General features: G+C 38.1%; 1 protein-coding gene and 3 pseudogenes across 2 annotated transcripts; 3 read left to right on the top strand and 1 right to left on the bottom strand.

Moving 5' to 3' along the window:
- The first annotated feature begins 392 nt into the window (after positions 1-392).
- LOC120180371 lies at positions 393-2072 on the top strand (annotated as a pseudogene).
- A 1221-nt stretch (positions 2073-3293) lies between these two features.
- LOC120181139 lies at positions 3294-5266 on the bottom strand (annotated as a pseudogene).
- A 94-nt stretch (positions 5267-5360) lies between these two features.
- Positions 5361-12184, top strand: LOC120181129 (annotated as a pseudogene).
- Positions 12185-13046: 862 nt separating this feature from the next.
- Positions 13047-23075, top strand: LOC120180343 (receptor like protein kinase S.3-like). 2 transcript variants are annotated; one of them, XM_039185695.1, is made up of 2 exons: positions 13047-14901; positions 22967-23075. In XM_039185695.1, the coding sequence occupies exons 1-2, from the start codon at positions 13134-13136 to the stop codon at positions 23059-23061; spliced, it is 1863 nt and encodes a 620-aa protein (XP_039041626.1). In that variant the 5' UTR covers positions 13047-13133; the 3' UTR covers positions 23062-23075. The 2 variants fall into 2 exon arrangements, with proteins under 2 accessions (XP_039041626.1, XP_039041622.1); XM_039185691.1 differs by lacking the exon at positions 13047-14901 and having other exon boundaries at positions 20941-23075.
- The last annotated feature ends 454 nt before the right edge of the window (positions 23076-23529 follow it).

The following is a 23529-nucleotide window of genomic DNA, read 5'->3' as shown; positions in this document are numbered from 1 at the left end:
AGAGGATCCGATTCAATCATTTCGAGGTTCATGTCAAGGTGATTAGCCAAAGATAAACCGGTCTATAGGGAAGTGGCATGCGCCTGATTGTTTAGATGTGGTTAGATTTATCAGCGACATTAACGTTGCAACAAGTTTATTAATGTTAGTCTACGAAATCTTCATGTTAGGACAACGAAATCTTTTATTTAACTAGGAAGTAAAGTAATCGTTTTTCAGTTACTCCTCAGGAAAGAAATAAAGTTACAAATGTAATGGTTAAGTTTATGAATCAACATTTTAATATTAATATTTGATTAAAAGGGATGTCCATTAGGGATGAGCATCCAATCAAGTTAAAAATTTAATTTCTTTGAGTTGACGAGTTATAGTTTACAATTCGAATTTAATTTAAAATATTTTTTATTTTAATAAAATTTAAGAAATTTGAGTTGAATTATTTGATTTGAGTTATTTGAGTTTCTATGGTAGTTTTAATATAATTATTTGTTTGATTTAAGTTTCCAAACCTGGTTGATTGTTATACATTCTATGACCACAGTCGATTCTTCAGAGTACTTGTTCAGTTCACCACCTTCTTCTACTACGGTGTAGCCGGCCTTTAGAAAAACCAAAAAGAAACAAGGGCAAAAACGTCCTAAGAACTTCCAGTCTACACATTCCCCAAAGTACCCTTAAAAGTGCACCACTTTGCTTACTTGGCCACTTCTGTTCCATACCAACCATGTCCATTTCCGAAATAAAATCCCCCGCCACCGCCGTCTAGCGCGACCAACTTCATTTTTGCTACCCAAAATCACTTACGTGCCCGCTAGATCAATCTGGAAGTCAGATAGTGCACCTTTCTTTCCCTATCTTTTTCTCGCTTCCTGCCAAACAGTCACCGATTTTCTCACAAATATCTGAGTATCTCTATATTCTTCACACTTCTTTCCGATCCAATTAATAATTGAAAAATCATTCTAAAAGATTTAAGAAATCTATAATTTGAAGGTCAAAAGCTGAAAATTAATATGGGACAAGAAGCGAAGATTATTGAATTTGAAGCTAACGGCCGAAACGACGAAGCCACTGCAACCGCCACCGGCGCCATCGTTGACGACGACGACGACGATGTTAACGATGAAGTTCTTGAATGGGAGTTGGGATTACCTAACTGCGATGATTTAACTACGTTATCTGATTCCTTAATACCACCGGAACTCGCCTCCGCTTTCAGCATCTCACCGGAGCCTTGTCGTACTGCTATTGACGTCAACCGCGCTTCTCAGGATACCCTCTCCTCCCTCCGCTCCACCGGAGCCCACTCTTCCACCACTAATAGCAATAATAACAATTTCCGTTCATTTAATGACCCGATGGTAGTTGAACAGGAAAGGGCTGCTGCTCGGGTTCGGGTTCTGTATCCGAAACTAAGAAAATAAGGAAGATGGCTAGTACCGAGGAGGCGAATTCTGCAGTTAGGACGACGGAGAATTCGGAGGATCCATCAGGGAAAGCACCGAAACGATCCCGCTTAGTGTGGACACCGCAACTGCATAGGAGATTCGTGGATGTGGTGGCCCTTTTAGGGGTAAAAAAACGCGGTTCCCAAAACAATCATGCAGTTAATGAACGTCGAAGGCTTGACCCGTGAGAACGTCGCCAGTCATTTGCAAAAGTACCGGGTTTACTTGAAAAGAATGCAAGGACTAAGCAACGGAGGCCCAACGGCTTCAGATCAGCTGTTTGCATCAACGCCGATTCCGCAGAGTATCCATGAGAATGGAACCGGCGTCAAAGGAGGAGGAAGTGGTAGTGTGAATAGCAATGGACGCATTGGAATGGCTATACCGATGCCTTATGGGGCACCTATGATTCCGGTGCCGATGTACGGGCCTGTTAATCAAGGAGGGAATCATCATCAGAATGGATATGAAGCGAACTCGTATGGGATGCTGCAGCAGAGAGATTGGTCTGGTGGGAACAAATATGGGTCAGTTGGGTCGTATCCCCATCATCTCTAGTTCAATTTTTGTTCGAAGGTCTGTTTTTTTCCCCTCTACCATTGTCCTATAATATGAATGATCGGCTTTCTTTATTGATTTTAGTTGACTGTTAGTTATATATATAATTTGTTTTTGGTTGAAAAGTCTGAATTTTTTGTAGCCAAAAGGATATTTCCTTTTGGTGGGAATTGAACTGTACCATGCTAATTTACTTTAGCTTTAATCAGAATCGATCCTTACACTGAATCAAATAATTAACTCAAAAAAAGTTTTCGGGGCTCTTCCTGAGAAATCATACCAAGTTATGAGTTGTGTGGGGCTGGTGGGCATGGATCGCTATCATTGCTTTGGGAAAGGTAGCTTTTCTTTGCCATAGGGGTTCTGGTTCACCGGTTATACAACGTGGTGCTAGCCAAGGATAACAAAAGGATCACATGTTGATAAGCTGCTTTTGCTTGGAGTAGGAACACATGAGAAAATTAGCCTTTCGTTAAAGGGGCAGTGGCCACTCCTAACTCCAGCATGTGATTCTACCCAAATCGATCTTGGGTACTTTATCTAGTTGTTTATATACTTTAGTTGGTTGGAGATTTCTAAGTACTTTATATGATGGTATCTTCGCACTTATCCAAATATTTGGAAGACCATCCAACTGTCTGCACCGTTCAACCAAAAACAAGGCTACCAGTGTTCAAAGTTTCTTGGTCATTTTCACCTTTTCCAGCCGGTTCTTCTCTGAAAAGTTCCATTGGAGTGTCTGCACATAGGCCTTGGTGTGCCAATATGGATTCATTAACATAATCCGTAAACTTCACATTGAACTCGGTTGTGGCAAATATCAAGGTCTTTCGGCTGGATGCAATGTGTACAAGGCACATTCCAATCAGAGCAACTTAAATTATTGCACTTCTGATTTTTTAAAATATTTTTCAACTGAAAAAAAAGGCACTCGAAGGAACCAGTAGAACCATTTGCTTGGCTGCGCTGTTAGAAAGTTCTGGACTTTGGAGGCAAAATAAGTCCAATGAACCAATTCATTGATGATCAGGTGTGGCTTGATTGGTCTTCCCGATTTCAACGTTTGATCATGAGACTATGTTTCAATAAGACTGGCATTGGCACTGGTGGATCTTTGAAATTAGTGGTGCATGATAGCTACATTCCCTTTGGTGGGCCCAGAAGAAAATGCTTTTCAGTTAGAAGTGGACTATGTTCAGCTGATCTAAGGGCTATTAACCATGTAGTTCCATCGGGGGACACGGGTAATATTGTCTCAAAAACTCAAAACTATACTAAAATGATCTTGATGATAGCACTCTGACTTGGATGAACTGAAGTAGAAGCGTACAGTGAAGCAATGCCACTGCACTGAGAAAGTTTCCATTACCAGTAATCTCCACATGAACAACCACCTTTGTTGAAGTGATGGAATCTATAATTGTCACTTAATAGTATAACTCTGTAACCAAAGATGCAAACTTCATAAACATATGACAATCAGTGCAAACGCTGAGGTTCTTGAAAACCCTAACTGGCTTTCCTGCTGGCAAGCTTATAAGGCCAAATCAAACTGCAAGTTTTTTCACTGTGATATAAACTAGAATCTTCCTTCACCTGCTGTAGATCTGCATTAGCAGAATATGCAGTGCCTTTTATTAGCACCACTACTTGCTTCAACTTATCGTATATTTTTTGTGTATCTTGTTGTTCACTTCTATCCAACTGCATCCTGGTTCTTTTGTAACCTTCTTCAGTTTCATCAGCTTTCTCTGGTTTTTTTGCATTTTCCAGTAGTCCTGCTTCAGTATACATGTTTGAGAGGGTGACATATACAATTGCATCATTCGGGTCCATAGCTAGTATGCGCTTTGCAACAGATCCTGCAACTTTGAGATTGTCATGGCACCGACAAGCAGCAAGTAGAGGCCTCCATATAGAACCTGTAGGCTTGATGGGCATGTTGCTTGTAAAATCTAGTGCCTTTTATATTTCTCCAGATCTTCCTAGTAAGTCCACCATGCAACTATAACGTGCTTGTTCTGGTAAGTTACCAAACTCTCTTACCATTGATTGAAACATTTCATGGCCATCTTGGATTTTGCCAGAGTGGCTACATGCAGAAAGAACAGCTAGGAAAGCAGAACCTGTTGGTCTAAATCCTTTCATAATCATCCTCCTAAATAGTGATATTGCTTTTCTTGGATTGCCATTCTGCGAGTAAGCTTTGATCATTGAGTTCCAAGATACAACATCTGGTGCTGAAATATGACTGAATACCTTCTCTGCACTACAATTCCACATCCGGTATAAGCTTCTATCAATGAGCTTCCAACATGTGTGTTTGTTTTCTGATTCTGAACTAACCCTTTGATTAGTGAATTCCTTGTTATTTTAGAGGCCACATTTCCCATCTCTTTGAACTGCTTTTTGGCATCATCTGTTAATCCAAGCTCAGAGTACATGTCTACGATTGCAGTCCCTACAAATTCACCCAAAGCCATTCCCTTTCTAATCACTAAAGCATGAAGCAAACGGCCGTTATCAACACTCTTCATACTTCCACAAGATGCAAGAGCAATTGTAAATGTGTATTCATGTGGATCAATCCCACTCTCCCTCATCAAGCAAAACTTCCTCATAGCTTTCTCAAAATCCTCATTTTGGTACAATCAATTGATGATTGCAGTCCATGAAATGATATTCCTTTACGGAATCCATTCAAACACTGATTCGCATCTGCCATCGCCTCACACTCGCAACACATTGTCAAAAGTGCATTACTCACAGTTGTTTCTGATAAATACTGCATCTTCACAACTTGGGAATGAAGCTGTTTACGTTCTTCGAGAGCTGAGAGGATTCTGCAAATTCCTAGCATAGTTGAGTATGTATATGAATTCGGCTTCTTACCCAAGCTTTCGTACTTCACGAAGAACCTAAAAGCTTCATCAAATAACCCACAATTGGCATAACCGGAGGTCAAACAATTACATGCAACAACATCTAGATGAGGCATCTGATTAAATACCATAACGGCATGCAGCAACATCTAGATGAGGCATCTGACTAAATACCATAACGGCACTATCTATACCTCCACTTTTAGCATACATATCAATAAGGCTAGTATTTACAAATTCATCTCCATCAAGCCCTATCTTTGCAATCAAACCATGGTAACTTCTTCCAAGGTCGATACATCCTTCATCACTACAAAACTTTAAAGCACGAATCAAATGACTAGTGTCCAAATCACTTCTAACAAAAACACCATCTTCTCAGGTTCCAATCCTGTAATACTTTGAAATCTACGAGGTTACCATAAATAAACAAGATTGCCTTGTGTTTTTTCTATTTTATCATCTTCTCCCTATGGCTTCACCTGCACTTCTTCTAGCAATCCCTATCCTTATATCATTTCTTTTTTGTTTCGTCTTCAATAACTTTAATGGATCCAACCTGCAACTGAATGGGATTGCTGAGATTCAACCCAATGGCCTATTACAGCTAACCAACACTTGAAAGAGACAAATTGGTCATGCTTTTTTCCCACTTCCTCCCAAGTTCAACAAATCTTCAACTAACATCTTTGATTCCCTTTCGTTTTGACCAACGTCGTGTTTGCCATTGTTCCAGATGAAGAGACTAATCCTAGAAGTGGCCATGGTATTGCATTCACTATCTCACCTACCATGGATCTGCCAGGGGCTGCTCCAACCCAATACTTGGGAGTTGGGACTTTTTAATTCTTCAACCAATGGCCTTGCTTCAAACCATGTGTTTCTGTAGAGTTAGACGCCGTTCGACCAATGAATTCGGAGATTCAGTGGCAGTCATGTTGGCATCGATGTAAACAACTTGAGATTCTTGGTATCAGCTCCACCAACGTACTTTGCAGCGATGCAGGGAAAATAAAAGTTTGGACCTCTTAACTGGAAATCCAATGCAGCTGTGGATTGATTACGAGGAAGACAACAAGCTGCTGAATGTAACACTTGCTCCTATGCCAAGCAACAAGCCGAGCCGACCACTTTTATCGAGGTCCGTTGATCTTTCTACTGTCTTATTGGATTCTATGTATGTCGGCTTCTCTTCATCAACTTTGAATTAACTAGTAGCCAGTATAATATGGGGTGGAGCTTTAATAAAACTGGGCAAGCACAAAGCCTGGACTACTCAAAGCTTCCTTCACTTCCTGATCAGAGTAAATCGAAGTCGAACTCAAATTTACAAATTATTCTCTCTTTAATAGCAGTGGTTGCATTGCTTGTGACAATCTTTGGTGGTGCCTATGTTACAAAACGGAAGAAATATGAAGAAATTCATGAAGAATGGGAAAAAGAATATGGTCCTCAGATTTTGTTTCAAGGATCTCTATAAAGCAACAAAAGGTTTTAAAGAAAAAGAATTACTAGGAAGTGGGGGTTTTGGAAGGGTTTATAGAGGAGTTTCACCTTCTTCGAACGAACAAGTTGCAGTCACGAGAAGGCCAAAAGCAGCCGGCGGCTGCTTCCAAAATCAAGTGAGGGGCTGCTTATTTTTTTAATATTTTATAATAGGGTTAATTACAAAGATTAGTCCCTAAGTTTCAACTATAAATATTCTAGCTCATTTAGCTTCAAAATCATCCCAAAATCTTCTAGTTCTCTCTCAAGTGTGATGTGTAAACACCTGTAAATTTTCTCTTAGTAAAATATCTGTAGCAGCCCGGAGACGTAAGCACAATTGGCTGAACTCTGTTATCAATTTCGGGTATTATTTTTCCGCTTTTAGTTCGCATTCTCACTAATCTGGTTATAGGAAAATTACTAGTACTCAGTTTATTTCCTAACAACTGGTAATCAGAGCTTTTGGTTGTGAATTTTATCAATTTTATGCGAGGTTACTATTCATTACTATTCATATGAATAGTGAATTTCGTAAATAGTGAAATTCGGTCGGCGATACGAGTTTTTCGACGGAGGTGTTCTAATACACGACGGTTCGCAGAAATTGTCAGAAACGATCCAAACGAAGCCAGATTCGAGTGGGAGCGATGGCTGCAGACGAAGGGAATGTGAAAATTGAAAAGTTCGATGGTGCGGACTTTGGCTTTTGGAAGATGCAGATTGAAGATTTTCTGTACCAGAAAAATCTATATCAACCTCTTTCAGGAAAGCAACCAGAGGGCATGAAGAATGAAGACTGGGCTCTTCTCGACAGACAAGCCCTCGGAGTTATCCGACTGACGTTATCCCGCAATGTTGCTTTCAACATAGCAAAGAAAAGACACGGCGGGTCTTATGGCGGCTTCTCCAGTATGTATGAGAAGCCATCAGCCTCAAACAAAGTTCATTTGATGAGGCGATTATTCAATTTGCGGATGACGGAAGGGGCATCGGTGGCACAACACCTAAATGAACTCAACACAATCACAACCCAGTTGAGTTCAGTGGAAATTGAATTCGATGATGAAGTTCGAGCTTTAATTCTCTTATCATCTCTACCAGACAGTTGAAATGCTACTGTTACAGCAGTCAGCAGTTCGTCGGGAAACAGCAAATTAAAATTCGACGATGTTCGGGATCTGGTACTGAGCGAAGAAATTCGACGGAGAGAATCGGGTGAAGCATCAACCTCCTCAGCCTTGCACACGGAGTCTAGAGGGAGAACTTCAGAAAGAAATTCAAATTGTGGCAGATCCAAATCCATACGGGGAAAATCAAGAACAGTAAATAAAGATTTTACCTGTTATAATTGCGGCAAGAAGGGTCACTTCAAAAGAGATTGCCGAGCACCGAAGAAAAATACTGGCGCACAGGAATCTACCAAAGTGACAGAGGAGACAGGTGATGCCATGATTCTAAGCGTCAACAGTCCGATTGAATCATGGATCTTGGATTCAGGGGCATCTTTCCACTCCACCCCATGCCAAGAAATCATGGAGAACTATGTCAGTGGTGATTTTGGGAAGGTTCATCTTGCTGATGATGAAACCTTAAAGATCGTCGGAAAAAAGACATCCGACTAAAGCTGCCAAACCAGACCACCTGGAAGCTGACAGGAGTGAGATATATTCCTGGCCTCAAAAGAAATCTGATTTATGTTGGACAACTTGATGGAGAAGGATATAGCACAACCTTTTCAGGCTGTGAATGGAAGATTACCAAAGGAGCACTCGTCATTGCTCGTGGTAAGAAGACTGGTACTCTCTATGTAACCTCAAATTTAGAGAATATCATTGCAGTAGCAGATGCTGATGGAAAATCAAACCTATGGCACCAAAGGCTTGGCCATATGAGCGAGAAAGGAATGAAGATACTTCTGTCAAAAGGGAAGCTGTCGGATCTAAAGAATGTAGATGTCGGACTATGCGAGGATTGCATCTTTGGCAAACAAAAGAAAGTCAGTTTTGCAAAGATTGGCAAGAACCCAAGGCAGAAAGGTTAGAGTTGGTTCATACTGATGTATGGGGACCATCCCCAGTTCCATCTCTTGCAGGCTCACTATATTATGTCACCTTCATCGATGATTAACAAGGAATGTGGGTTTATTTTCGAAGAAGAAATCAGAAGTCTTTGATACCTTCAGAAAATAGAAGGCCATGGTGGAAAATGAGACTGGTTTGAAAGTCAAGCGGTTGAGGTCTGACAATGGAGGAAGTACAGAGACAGTAGATTCAGAGATTTCTGTGCAAACAATGGGATCAAGATGGAGACAACAGTTCCCATAACACCGCAGCAGAATGGCGTAGCAGAGCGCATGAACAGAACTCTGAATGAACGTGCCAGAAGCATGAGGATACATGCCGGATTGCCCAAATTTCTATGGGCTGAGCTATCAACACTGCAGCTTACCTGATCAACCGTGGACCCTCAGTTCCTTTGGATGGCGGAATACCAGAGGAAGCTTGGAGCAAGAAAGAAATAAACCTTTCACACTTAAGAGTGTTTGGTTGTATTTCTTGTGTACACATAAACTCTGCTGAAAGAAGTAAACTTGATCCCAAGTCCAACAAATGCGTCTTTGTTGGTTACGGTGGTGATGAGTTCAGTTACCGGTTTTGGGACTACGAAAATCAAAAGATCATCAGAAGCAGAGATGTCATTTTCAATGCAAATGTGATGTACAAAGACAGGTCAACCGCAGAATCAAGTAATACCGAAGCTAAAACAAAGGAATTTGCTGAGTTCGAGGAGATTTCTGGAAATGATGTTCAGATCAGTCCTGAAGCAGTTCAAGAGGAAGAACCAGGCACACCAGAACTGAGACGCTCCTCCAGAATTCCTAAACCAACCCAACGGTATTCGCCTTCTTTGCACTACTTGTTGCTGGCTGACAATGGTGAACCAGAGTTATGATGAAGCAATGCAGTGGAGGATTCAGTCAAGTGGGAGTCTTCAATGAAAGATGAGATGGACTCGCTTATGTCAAATCAGACGTGGGAAGTAGCTGAATTACCACCAGGCAAGAGAGCGCTCCATAACAAGTGGATTTACAGGATCAAAGAAGATCACGGTGGGAGCAAACGCTACAAAGCAAGATTGGTAGTCAAAGGTTTTCAGTAAAAAGAAGTATTGACTACAATGAAATTTTTTCTCCAGTCGTAAAACTGTCTACAATCAGACTGGTATTGAAAATTGTAGCTGCAGAGAATTTACATCTTGAGCAGTTAGATGTAAAGACAGCTTTCCTTCATTTTGATTTAGAGGAAGAAATCTATATGAGGCAACCAGAAGGCTTCATAGAGGCAGACAAGAAAAACCTGGTATGCAGGTTGAAGAAGAGCTGTATGGTTTAAAACAAGCTCCTAGACAGTGGTACAAGAAGTTTGATAGTTTCATGAGTAGCAGTGGTTTTACCAGATGCCAAGCAGATCATTGTTGCTACATCAAGAGGTTCGACAACAGCTTCATTATTTTATTATTGTACGTTGATGACATGCTCGTTGCAGGCTCAGATATGCAAGAGATTATAAACTTGAAGCAAAAATTGTCGAAGCATTTGCTATGAAGGATCTGGGCGCTGCAAAGCAGATTCTTGGGATGAGATCAAAAGAGACACAAAGTCGGGGACTTTGATTTATACGGGCTGAGTACATCAACAAAGTACTCTCCAGGTTCAACATGCAAGATGCTAAACCAGTAAGTACACCTTTAGGTGTTCATTTCAGACTCTCCAAAGACCAATCACCAAAGACGGAGGAAGAACGTGCACACATGGTGAAGGTGCGTATGCCTCAGCAATTGGAAGTCTGATGTATGCCATGGTTTGTACCAGACCAGATATTGCTCATGCAGTGGGAGCTGTTAGCAGGTACATGAATAATCCGGGCAAGATACACTGGGAAGCAGTCAAATGGATCATCAAATAATATCTGCGGGGTACCACAAACAAAACACTTTGTTTCAAAGGTGGAGATACGACATTGACAGGCTATGTAGATGCTGACTTAGCTGGAAATGTCGACATCAGAAGAAGCACTACAGGGTATGTCTATACTCTAGGAGGAACCGCAGTGAGTTGGGTTTCTCAACTACAGAAGATAGTTGCTCTCTCCACAACTGAAGCAGAATATGTCGCTGTTACGGAAGCCAGCAAAGAGATGGTTTGTCTCCAAAGTTTCTTGGAAGAGTTAGGCAAGAAACAAGAAAACAATGTCTTGTATTGCGACAGTCAAAGTGCTATCCATCTAGCAAAGAATCCGTCTTTTCATTCCAGGACGAAGAACATACAATTGAGATATCATTTTCTCCGGTCTCTTCTGGAAGATGGGATTTTGAAACTTGAAAAGATCAGTGAGCTCAAAATCGCAGATATGTTGACAAAGACGGTGACCACGGACAAACTGAAGTTGTGTTCAACTTCAGTTGGCATGCTAGAATAACAAGACTAGAAATACTGCTGCATCGATCGAGGTGTGAAGACAGATTGAAATCAATCTTCAAGTGGGAAATTGTTGGTCAAAGAAGGCCAAAAGCAGCCGACGCTGCTTCCAAAATCAAGTGGGGGTTGCTTATTTTTTTAATATTTTGTAATAGGGTTAATTATAAAATTGAATCATTGAACTTTAGGGTATTTACAAAGATTAGTCCCTAAGTTTCAACTATAAATACCCTAGCTCATTTAGCTTCAAAATCATCCCAAAATCTTCTAGTTCTCTCTCAAGTTGTTGTGTAAATACCTGTAAATTTTCTCTTAGTAAAAGATCTGCAGCAGCCCGGAGACGTAAGCACAATTGGCTGAACTCCGTTATCAATTTCGGGTATTATTTTTCCGCTTTTATTTCGCATTCTCACTAATCTGGTTATAGGGAAATTACTCGTACTCGGTTTATTTCCTAACACCATGATTTGCGACAAGGAATGAAGGAGTTTGTTTCCGAAATAGTGAGAATGGGGAGGTTAAGGCATAGAAACTTGGTGCAGCTACTCGGCTACTGCTGGCGAAAGTTCTCTTGGTCTATGACTATATGCCTAATGGAAGTCTAGACAAGTTCCTATTCAGCAATTCAATGTCAAACCTAAGTTGGGGTCAACGGTTTCAGATTCTTAAAGGAGTAGCATTGCTCTGCTTTACCTTCATGAAGAGTGGGAGCAAGTTGTTCTTCACAGAGTTGTAAAAGCTAGCAATATTCTGTTAGATGGAAACTTTAATGGAAGGTTAGGAGACTTTGGTCTAGCCAAATTATACGATCATGTCTCAAATCCATCAACTACTCGTGTGGTCGGGACTGTGGGATACATCGCACCAGAGCTAGCTCGGACCGGGAAGGCCACTACCAGCACCAATGTGTTTGCCTTTGGCACCTTTATTCTTGAATTAGCATGTGGGAGGAAGCCCTGGAGCCACAACTAGAGCCTGAACAAATTATTTTGGCCGATTGGGTCTGTAAACTATGGAAAGCAGGACCTATTCTCGATGCCGCTGATCCTAGATTGGTCGGCGAATATGTAACAGACGAAATGAAATTGATTTTGAAACTAGGCATTCTCTGTATGAACCCCAGAGCGGCAAATAGACCGAGCACAAGGCAGATGGTACAACATTTGGATGGAAATAGTACCTTGCCTGAGACACCCCCGGATGGCACTAGAATTGATATGATGACAGTTGAAAACGTAACGTCTACAGAGTTTGCTGCATCATATGAAGAAAATTTTGTTTCTTCCAATTCCTTTTCTAGCTCCATATCTATACTCAGCAGTGGTTGTTGAATTCGAAACGTCTATCATCATCGTAACGAAAGATTATAGTGCAAGTTAACTGCAACAACCTAGAGATGAACATCAGCAATGTAGAATTTGACACGGGTTAGGAGATTAATGTTTAATGAGTAAGGTATACTTAACGTAAAAATAAAAATCCAAATACTCCATAAGCGGATTGGTGGAAACTTTGGAGAGTCAGTCAACGTTAGGTCAAGTCCATGGTATGCTAGTTGGGTTATTTTTTGCAACGGCAATGTGATGCAATCTCGAAAATGATAAAAGACACGTTTAAGGAAATTGCAACGAATATAACTTGCCAATTGTTGGACTTTCTTCCTTTAATTTTTTTCTAAACGTTGAGAGTTGAGACGGCATCATTTGTTTGATAAATAATTGAGATTTTAAATTTCTAATAACAATATGTGAAGATTAAATAAGGGATAATCCTATATAACCTCTTGTATCTTTTTAAAATATTCACATTTTATATTAGTTTCTGTTGTATATTCAAACATTCATTTACAGTGGGGTTTTAAAAATATACATAAACGTACTGAATAACCTACAGGTTGACTTTTTATATCGTGTTTACTGAATCTTTTAAACTCAAAATCATTGACGAATTCATTTGATATGTTGCAGCAAGTTATCGCACTATGAAATAAATAAAAAGGTAAAATATGTCATGCAGGTTCTCATAGCACTGCAGAGGAAGCTTTTCAATGATATTTTCCTAATGGCTGCAGCTTTTACATATCTTCATTTGTGGCTGTTTTCATGCCTGGCTGTGATTCCCATCGCAAAGGCTCAAGATCCTAGCCAATTCATTTATAATCATGGCTTCGGTCATGCTAATTTGCAACTTGACGGGAGTGCCAAAATCTTCTCTAATGGTCTGTTGCAGCTCACCAACACCTCAAGACGGCAAATCGGCCATGCTTTCTATCCATCTCCGATGAACTTCACCGCTTCCTCTTCATCAACTTCAGCTCCATATCTTTCCTTCTCGACGAACTTCGTCATAGCCATTGTTCCTGGATCGAAAGAAGCTAGTGGCCATGGCATTGCCTTTGTCATAGCAGAATCAACGGATTTCAGTCATGCTGGTGCAAGTCAATATCTAGGGCTGGTTAATGAGTCCACCAATGGGAACTCCTCCAACCATTTCTTTGCTGTTGAGTTTGATACCATGTTCAGTCTTCCCTCAGATAATATAGATGACAATCATGTAGGAATCGATCTGAATGGAGTGCAATCGTACCAATCCGCTGCATCAGCTTATTTTTCCAATGAAGAAAGGAAGAATATAAGCTTGTACCTCAAAAATGGAAATCCAATACAGGTGTGGATAGACTTTGATGGAGAAAAACTACTCAATGTAACTTTGGCACCAGAGAACATCCCAAAACCGAACCAGCCTCTCTTGTCGACATCAATCGATCTCTCTGATATTCTAATGGATACCATGTATGTTGGTTTCTCTGCTGCAACAGGAACATTACCAGAAAGTTGTAGCCATTATATCATGGGATGGAGCTTCAACAGAAGTGGAGAAGCACAAAGCCTAGATATATCCGAGCTTCCGGAACTTCCCAAAAATGGTGGACGAAGTAATACAGTTCTATCGATTTCGATTATTGCAGCGATTGTTTTTCTGTTAATAATCATAGGAACAGCATGTGTTTACAGGAGGAAGAAATATGAAGAAGTAAAAGAAGAGTGGGAAAAGGAATATGGGCCTCAAAGATTCTCTTACAAGACACTGTACATAGCAACCAAAGGTTTCAAAGACAAACAACTTCTCGGAGCAGGAGGTTTCGGGAAAGTTTATAAAGGTACACTTGCAAATTCCACTGAACAAATTGCAGTGAAGAAAGTATCCCATGAAACAGATCAAGGGATGAAGGAGTTTGTTTCAGAGATTGTTAGCATGGGAAGGCTAAGGCATAAGAATTTGGTGCGGCTTCTGGGGTATTGCAGGCGTAAGAAAGAGCTCCTTTTGGTCTATGAACGTATGGAAAATGGCAGCCTTGACAAGTTCCTTTTCAACGATGACAAACCGACCCTTCATTGGTTTCAAAGGTTTCAGATCATCAAAGGGGTGGCATCCGCTCTTCTTTATCTCCATGAAGACTGGGAACAGGTTGTTCTCCATCGAGACATCAAAGCCAGCAACGTCCTTTTGGATTCTGATCTAAATGGACGACTCGGAGATTTCGGTCTTGCCAGATTGTATGATCGTGATGGCGATCCACAAACGACTCGCCTGGTAGGGACCTTAGGCTATTTGGATCCGGAACTCACCCGAACGGGAAAGGCCACCAAAGCTGCCGATATGTTTGCTTTCGGGGCTTTTCTGCTAGAGGTTGCTTGCGGAAGGAAGCCATTTGATCCAAATAAACCACCCCAAGAGATTTTTCTTGTCGATGTAGTCAAAAGGTGCTGGAAAAGGGATGCCATTATTGATGCTATTGATCCAAGACTACAAGGCATTTATGTGGTGGAGGAGATGGAGAAAGTTCTGAAAATAGGCTTACTTTGTTCCAACCCAAAACCAGAGTTGAGACCCACCATTAAACAAGTGGTGCAGTATCTCGAAGGCAATGCTAGCTTGCCTGATATACCACTTGACACTGTCCAAAATACACCATCTTCCATCCTTGAAACCGTATCTCAGAGTACTGAAATTAACATATCTACAGCAAATAACTTAGCATCTGATTGTATAATTTCGTTTTCTTCAGTTGGGCAGGGCCTTTCTCTGAATTCCTTGTCCAGTACAGATTCACTTCTTCTTACAGGTCGCTGAATGTTCTACTGGAAATGTTTTTATCTAATTATAATTTGTTCCTACGATTGTAGGTTGCATAGCATCTTTATGTTGAAAGTACTCCTTCACTGTCAAAGTACACGTTAAGTCCCTATAATATTAAATGGATCGATTCAGTTCCTGTACGAGTTACAAATAAATAAAATAAGGTCAATTTGTTTTAATAGAATTCACATTTATTATTTATAAAATGTTAATTATTGTTACTAGTGTCACGCTCTTGGATACATCTCCGGAGCGTGCGGCCTTAGTCGTCTTGGAACACTTCTTGAACGATTTCATGGCTAAGTCAACTTAAAAACACTAAGTAAGAATACTTTGAAAAAACACGAAACTACAAAGAACTAGAAAGGAGATGGCTCCCAAAGAATAAGAAGAGATAATTGAGTGAATGTTCTTTATTACTCAAATGAAGTAAAAAGTGAAGTGTGTACAAATGAGGTGGGGATGCCTCTATTTATAGTTGAATCCTCTTACAATAGACGACTAAGATCAAATTAGATCAATAACTAAAATGAGCCCTATTAATTACAAATCTCCATATCTGAGAAAACTCCATCAATAACCATCTAATCAAATCCCTTATTTAAGGGAGGATAACCAAACCACCATGTCATCATATCAATTACTTTGATTCTTTCCTTGGATGATATTCACACTCGATATGATAAGATTGCCCCACTATCTCCTTTGATTTGTTATCTCTTGTCATATTTGTGTTGTCTATGTGGACACAATCTGATAAGATATCATTTTTCATCTTTGTACGGTCAGTGTGAATAGGTTTGGGCCCTTTGGCATTCTCCACGTTTTGGGCCAAGTCTACGGACTGATCATGCCCAGTCCAACATATGCTTACACCGTTCCCCTTTGATCACAATCTATATTTTTTATATACATAAACTTTAATTAATGATTTAAAAGATAATAAATTTGAGTAAATACTGATTTTGTTTGGAATAAAAAGGGGCCATGGCTCTGTGTAATAATGTAAGAATGAAGTCAGGATTGTGTTTGGCTGCTTCACTAGGGTGCTTATTCCAAGTTAAATCAATATAAAACTTAATTAAATTAATTGAAATCGACTGACGTAAAGAAGCACTGGAAATAAAGATAAAAATAATTGCATGCTTCATGCATTTGAGAAATATGATAGCAAATGTTTAATTTGTGGACAAGCGATTAAGCTTAACATACAGGTAGACTTCCTCCATAAAATAATTTTATAAAGTAATTTAAAAATCAAATAGCTCAAGTAATTAAGTGAGATTGGATATAAAGTAATCTCGATACTATTGAATCATTCAAACTTAAAATGATTGACTGATCACATATTCTTCTTGACAAATTCCATGGATATATTGCTGCAATTTGTTGACCTATGGGAATAAATAAAGATGTCATGCTTAGCACTGCAGAGGGAATTTTTCATTCCTTTCACAATGACTGCTGCTTTTACATCGTTACGTTTATGGCTGTGGTTTCCGTGGCAATTGGCAAAGGCTCAACATCCTAACCAATTCGTTTATTGGAATGGCTTCCGTCATGCCAATCTGGAACTTGATGGGAGTCCCAAAATTCAGTCCAATGGTTTATTGCAGCTCACCAACTTCAAGACTGCTAACCGCTCATGCTTTCTCTCCTATAAACTTCAACACTTCTTTGAGCTCACCAAGTTCGTGACTGAATCAGAAACAGCTTATAAACAAGTCGATAAATGAGTTTATTCATGAACAAAAACAAACTGAACACACGTATATTTTTGTTCGTTCGTTTCTTAAATGAATATAAAAAAATTTATTCATAATCGTTTATTTAACTTAATAAATGAATGTTATATAAACGATTTATGAATAGTTCGTTGAATGTTTATAATCGTTTATATGTGTTCATTCAAACTCCTATTTACTTGCCTTTAAATCCAATAAAATCATACATATAAATGTTAAATTGACAAGCGTCGAAATTATCAAATAAAATAATTTTTATTTCTCAAATAAATAAATAGAAATATAGTAAGTTAATAGTTGTGTCAATCCGCAGGGACTAAGGAAGTTAATAATGCTGATTTGTTCCTATCTTGATTTAACAAAAAAATAATAAAAAAATGGAATTTTAAAAATAAAAGAGTAAAAATAAAAAATAAATGATAAAATAAAGTAAATTTAGAAAAGAATATGATGGGATGAAAATAGCCTCAAACTTCACTTAGCCTCAATTCCCATTGATCATCGAAACAATTTTACTTCCGATACACGTCAGTTATAGTCTACAAAGACTAACCTTTGCGACTAACTTTTCAATCGAGTAAACCGATATTCCCAAGCCTATCTATGGAATTCAGTTCTTGCTATGCTAACCATGGCTATCGTCGTTAGCATCAATACATCATTAAACGCTGGAAAAGCCCGACTTGGGTTATAGTGTCTCACTAAGAATCAAACCCGATCTTTAATTGCCGTTAAGCTTATTCACAAGAAACCGAATTACGATCGATCATATGACTTCAAATTGTAAATCAAAACACTCTTCAAACTAACATCAACTTTTTGAAGTGAATGTGTCGAGATTATTAAAGGAATGATCGATTATCAATTCAATTTTTTAGAAAATCAAGAATGTTATCCGAAGATAATAAGTGGTTTTCAATTCTCCCAATAGGAATTGAGTCATCGCAAAAGCCCTTGGCTAAATGAAAGTTTAGCTAAGCATGATTAGGATCATACTTAACATTTTGAAAAAGAAAATAAAAATAAAAATAAAAGATGGAAGATAGAAAAGATCTTTAGTAAAATAACCCCAAGAGAATTTAAGAAATCAAAAGTACATTCTCAAGCTTCACCTTAATAATAAAAGATGGGAGTACTTATAGCTTGGAGAGTTTCTAAGAGATAAAATATTCTAGGGAAAAAAAAGAAATATTCAAAATAAAATATCCTAATAATAATCCAAAAGATTTCTCAAAATTCAAACTTGAACTTCATTGGATAATTTCAACAGTCCACCTTCCAGAATATGCTGACTGGACTGCTTTTAGAAGTTGCTGCTGTTGACTGGATTGCCAAATTCTACCCCTTTGGAAACTGTCGTGTCCTAAGTCGTGCCCATGACTCTAGCCACAATTTTTAAAAATAAAAATTACAGAATTCGCCCTATTACTGTTGGTTCTGTGAAATAAGTTCATGCACAAAAACAAGTCAAAATAGAACCAAATCAGTAATATCAAATAAAAAATGAGGAATAATTGTCAACAAAATAAACTTAAATTCAATAACTCATCGAATTTCCCTTCACTTATTCAATGTTTGTCCTCAAGTGTACTTTAATTCCTATTTCTATCACTTACCAAAGATTCACTCAAAAGTTTATGTCAAAATCCAAGTGCATGCATGGATTGAAGAAGTTATAGACAAGATAATTAAAAAAACTGACAAGATAATCCAACAAACAACAATTAACCAAATGAAACTATCGTACCTCAGGTCGTGCCCATGACTCCACCCACGATTCCTAAAAATGAAAATTAAAAAATTCTCCGTATTATTGCTAATTCTGAGAAATAAGTTCATGCACAAAAACAAGTCAAAATAGAACCAAATCAATAGTATTAAATCAACAACAGAGAATAATAGTGAACAAAATATATGCAAACGATCACTCATCATAGATAAAATTCCATTAATGTGATGATACCTAATTATTGGTTGTTAGCATGGTTATCAAAACTGGACCGGACCGGCCGATTCAATCGGTTGAACCGTGAACCGGTGGCCTGTCCTGTCCGGTTATCTCACAAAACTGGGCTGGCAATGAAATGGCCGAAAATCGGTAGAACCGGCTGAAAATCGATAAAACGGGGTGAATTGGCTGAAAAGCGGCAAAATCGATTTGAACCGCCGGTTCACTTTTTTTCTTTTAAAAAAATTAAACCAAACGACGTCGTTTGTTCGACGAGCCAACTCAAATTCGAGTATTGATGAGCTCGGCTCGAACTCGAAAACTTTAAAAGTAAGCTCAACTCGACTAGAAAACTCACGAGCTAAAATTATCAAGTTCAACTCGAACTCGAAATATAATATTAAAACTTGAACTCGAAAAGGCTCGAACTCGAAAAAGCTCGAATTCAAAAAAAAATTTAGAAGTTCGATTGAAGCCTAAAATTTGAGTTCAATTGAAGTGAAAGAATAGTTCGCTCTGTGCTCACCAAAAGGCTCCATGATTTTGAATGTCAAATTACCTCTATTATTTATAGAAGTAAGTTGGGATGCTCTTCTATGTTTTTTAGCCATGTGAAATTGTTTTGTTCTCATATTTTTACTCTTTAAACGTTTGGGATGCTCTTCTATGTTTCTTAGCCATTTGGGATTTTTTTTTTAAAAATTAAACCAAATGACATCATTTGTTATGATTTTTTAAGCCCCAATTTTATTTTTTTAATTATAGTTATATAATTATATTTATTATTTAATATGTTTTATCTTAAATATTATGTTGTAGTTGATTTGAATCATTTTGTTTCACTTGATTTTATGATTTTTAATTTATATATATTATGACTTGTGATATTTTTATACCTTTTAATTTTGTAAACTTAAAAAAAATGTTACATATATATTAATATTGCTTTGAATATTATATATTTTAAAAAATATATATTTTATATAAAATCCGGTTCAACCGCGATTGAACCAGTGAACCAATACCTTCACCGGTTCAATGTCCGGTTCAGTTTTAAAAACATTGGTCGTTAGTCTTTTTCAAAACCCAAAAGTATTGGGAATCAAGTTAAAATCCAAACTACGCGGTTGGTGGAAAGCAGGCCAAGTCCATGCTAACAGCCGCAATCTCCAAAATATGAAAGTCACTCACAAATTGCATGGAAATGCTACTTGCTAATTGTTGGAATTCTTCCTTTACAGCTTTCTAAACATTGAGAATACATCATTTGTTCAATAGATTATTAATGTTTGTTTCTAATAAACTAGCGTGAAGATTAAAGATCTTATTATTTGAAGTTGATTGCTTTTTATAGTTATTTCTAACTTATATTCGGATAGTGCTTCATATATTAAGTGTACAGTATTGTCTGAAAAGAATTGAGGTTTATTAAATATGAAACTTTTAGGTCAAGTAATCAAGCTGACTGACCATTAAAGAGTTGACTTTCTTCATAAATGACTTTTATAAGGTGATTTAAAGATCAAATAAGTAGGAGAATATTAATTTTATAGACCATAAATTGTATGAAACCGGTGAAGGTATGATATGTTTGATTTTGACGTTGGCTTTTGGGTATTTATGTATTATTGTGTTTATTGAATCACTGTTGAAGTAGATAATTTCAATATGTCAAACGTCTTTCTTTTTGGGTATCCCGAGGTATCTCAGACTTCGCCTGGGACTAATCCTCTGAGATATTCTTTTAAAAATAAAGATTTAATTTTTATATTATATTTTTTTATAATTAAATCTGTGTTTCATTTTGTATTTAAAACTTTTGGTCATTGTTTTAATTTATGCTCAATTTTATTGCTAAATATTGGCCTGGTAATTATAAAAGAATTATATTTTTCAATCCTTTATATTTATAATTTTTTTATCAATTTGGCTCTTAAAATATTATGAACAATCTATAATTAAAAATTATATTATTTAATTAATGATATTTTGTATTTATTTTTAAAGATTAGAGTCAAATTAAAAACTTTCTTAAGTCAATAATTATTAATGAAATTAAAAATAAATTAGATGAGTGATCAATATTTTTAAATGAAAACAATATTATAAACACTTAATTTCGTAAAAATGAAATATAAAAAAATAAATTTTAAATAATAAAATGATTCATAACATATCTGAAACTTATTTATTCTTCTTAACAAATTTCATTTGATAAATTACTGCATTGTTGTTGCCCCATGAAAAAAAATAAAAAGGTAAATACGTCGTGCAGGTTCTCTTAGCACGGAGGAAACTTTTCATTCATTTAACGATGGCTGCAGCTTCTACATCGTTTCTTTTATGGCTGCTTTCTTTCCTGGCCGTGGTTTCCATGGCAAAAGCTCAAGATCCTGACCAATTCATTTATAATAATGGCTTCCGTCATGCTAATCTGGTACTTGGTGAGAGTGCCAAAATCCACTCCAATGGTCTATTGCAGCTCACCAACACTTCCAGAATGTTAACCGGCCATGCTTTCTACCCTTCTCCTATAAACTTCAACGCTTCTTCGAGTTCAGCTCGATCGCTTTCATTCTCCACCAGGTTCGTTATCGCCATCGTTCCTGAAACAGCAGAAGCTAGCGGCCATGGCCTTGCCTTTGTCATAGCAGAATCAATGGATTTTAGTCATGCTGCTCCAATCCAATATCTAGGACTGGTTAATGATTCGACCGATGGGAATTCCTCCAACCATTTCTTGGCTGTTGAGTTTGACACCATCTTCAGTCTTGGCACAGATACTATAGATGGAAATCATGTCGGAATCGATCTGAATGGCGTGAAATCGTACCAATCCATTGCATCAGCTTATTATTCCAATGAAGAAAGGAAGAATATAAGCTTGGACCTCAAAAGTAGACATCCAATTCAGGTGTGGATAGACTTCTATGGCGAAGAAGAACTACTCAATGTAACTTTGGCACCAGAGAACATCCCGAAACCGAACCAGCCTCTCTTGTCAACATCAATCAACGTCTCTAATATCCTAATGGGCACCATGTATGTTGGTTTCTCTGCTGCAACAGGTTCACTTGATAGCTGTAGCCATTATATTCTTGGATGGAGCTTCAACAGAAGTGGAGAAGCACAAAGCCTTGATTTTTCCGAGCTTCCAAAGCTTCCCGAAAACAATGGACGAAGAAATACGGTTCGTTTGATTTCAATCATTGCAGCTGTTGTGTTGCTGGTTATAATCATCGGAGCAGCATATGTTTACAGGAGGAAGAAATATGCGGAAGTGCTTGAAGACTGGGAAAAGCAGTATGGACCTCATAGATTCTCTTACAAGAAGCTGTATATAGCAACCAAAGGTTTCAAAGACAAGCAACTCCTCGGATGCGGAGGTTTCGGGAAAGTTTATAAAGGTACACTTGCAAATTCCACTGAACAAATTGCAGTGAAGAAAGTATCCCATGAAACAGATCAAGGGATGAAGGAGTTTGTGTCAGAGATTGTTAGCATGGGAAGGCTAAGGCATAAGAATTTGGTGCGGCTTCTGGGGTATTGCAGGCGCAAGAAAGAGCTCCTTTTGGTCTATGAACGTATGGAAAATGGTAGCCTCGACAAGTTCCTTTTCAACGATGACAAACCGACCCTTACCTGGTTCCAAAGGTTTCAGATCATCAAAGGGGTGGCATCTGCTCTTCTTTACCTCCACGAAGAAGGGGAACAAGTTGTTCTCCATCGAGACATCAAAGCCAGCAATGTTCTTTTAGATTCCTGTCTAAATGGACGGCTCGGAGATTTCGGTCTTGCCAGATTGTACGATCGCAATGGCAATCCGCAAACAACTCGCCTTGTAGGAACTTTAGGATATATGGATCCAGAACTCACCCGAATCGAAAAGCCAACTAAAGCTTCGGATATGTTTTCATTCGGGGCATTTCTGCTAGAGGTTGCTTGCGGGAGAAAGCCATTTGATCCTAAAAAACCACCACAAGAGATTTTTCTAGTGGATGTAGTCAATAGATGCTTCAAAAGAGATGCCATTGTTGAAGCATGCGATCCAAGATTACGAGGCCAATACGTGATGGAGGAGATGGAGAAAGTTATGAAACTAGGGCTGCTCTGTTCCAACACCAAATCAGATTTGAGACCCACCATTAAACAAGTGGTGCAATATCTCGAAGGCAATGCTAGTTTGCCTGATATACCACTTGATACTGCCCAAGATATACCACCATCTTCGATCCTTGCAATCTTATCTCAGAGCACTGAATCTACACAAAATAACTTAGCATCTCAGGGTGTAATTCCTTTTCCTTCAATTGGTCAGGATCTTTCTCTGAATTCCTTGTCCAGTATAAATTCAGTTCTTCATATAGGCCGCTGAATGTTGTAAATGGGAATGTTTGTTTTAGTTATAATTTGTTCTTCATATAGGCGTTTGAATCAATGTTAGCACTTGAAATGTATCAAAGAAAAAAGAATTTGCACTTTAACTGGTTTGTAATCCAAATTCCATTTAACTTTCCTCAATGATTTGAAGACTTTGGCTTTCCTAATGTTCTTTATTAACATTACCTATAAACAAATACTTATGTAAAGTCTTAATCAAGCAACTGAAAGCTACAAATTTCTTGAATTCAATAGTCAATGCTAGCAGCTGACGATTGATTAACTAACTCTATTAGTTTATTAGTAATTATTATCGATTCACTTAACTATAATGATTTTTTTTCATGTACAACTCCTTTGAAAAGTATATGCATTTGTTTTTTCACAACAAATGGTCTCCGTCTATTATAAGACATTGTTTCATTGAGTTCTCCAGCTATTTGAAATTACAAAATGATCTTTC

The sequence above is a fragment of the Hibiscus syriacus genome, unplaced genomic scaffold, assembly GCF_006381635.1.
Source record: "Hibiscus syriacus cultivar Baekdansim isolate YM2019G1 unplaced genomic scaffold, ASM638163v2 tig00003715_pilon, whole genome shotgun sequence".
Lineage (NCBI taxonomy): Eukaryota > Viridiplantae > Streptophyta > Magnoliopsida > Malvales > Malvaceae > Hibiscus > Hibiscus syriacus.
This window is presented reverse-complemented; position numbering and strand designations above follow the sequence as displayed.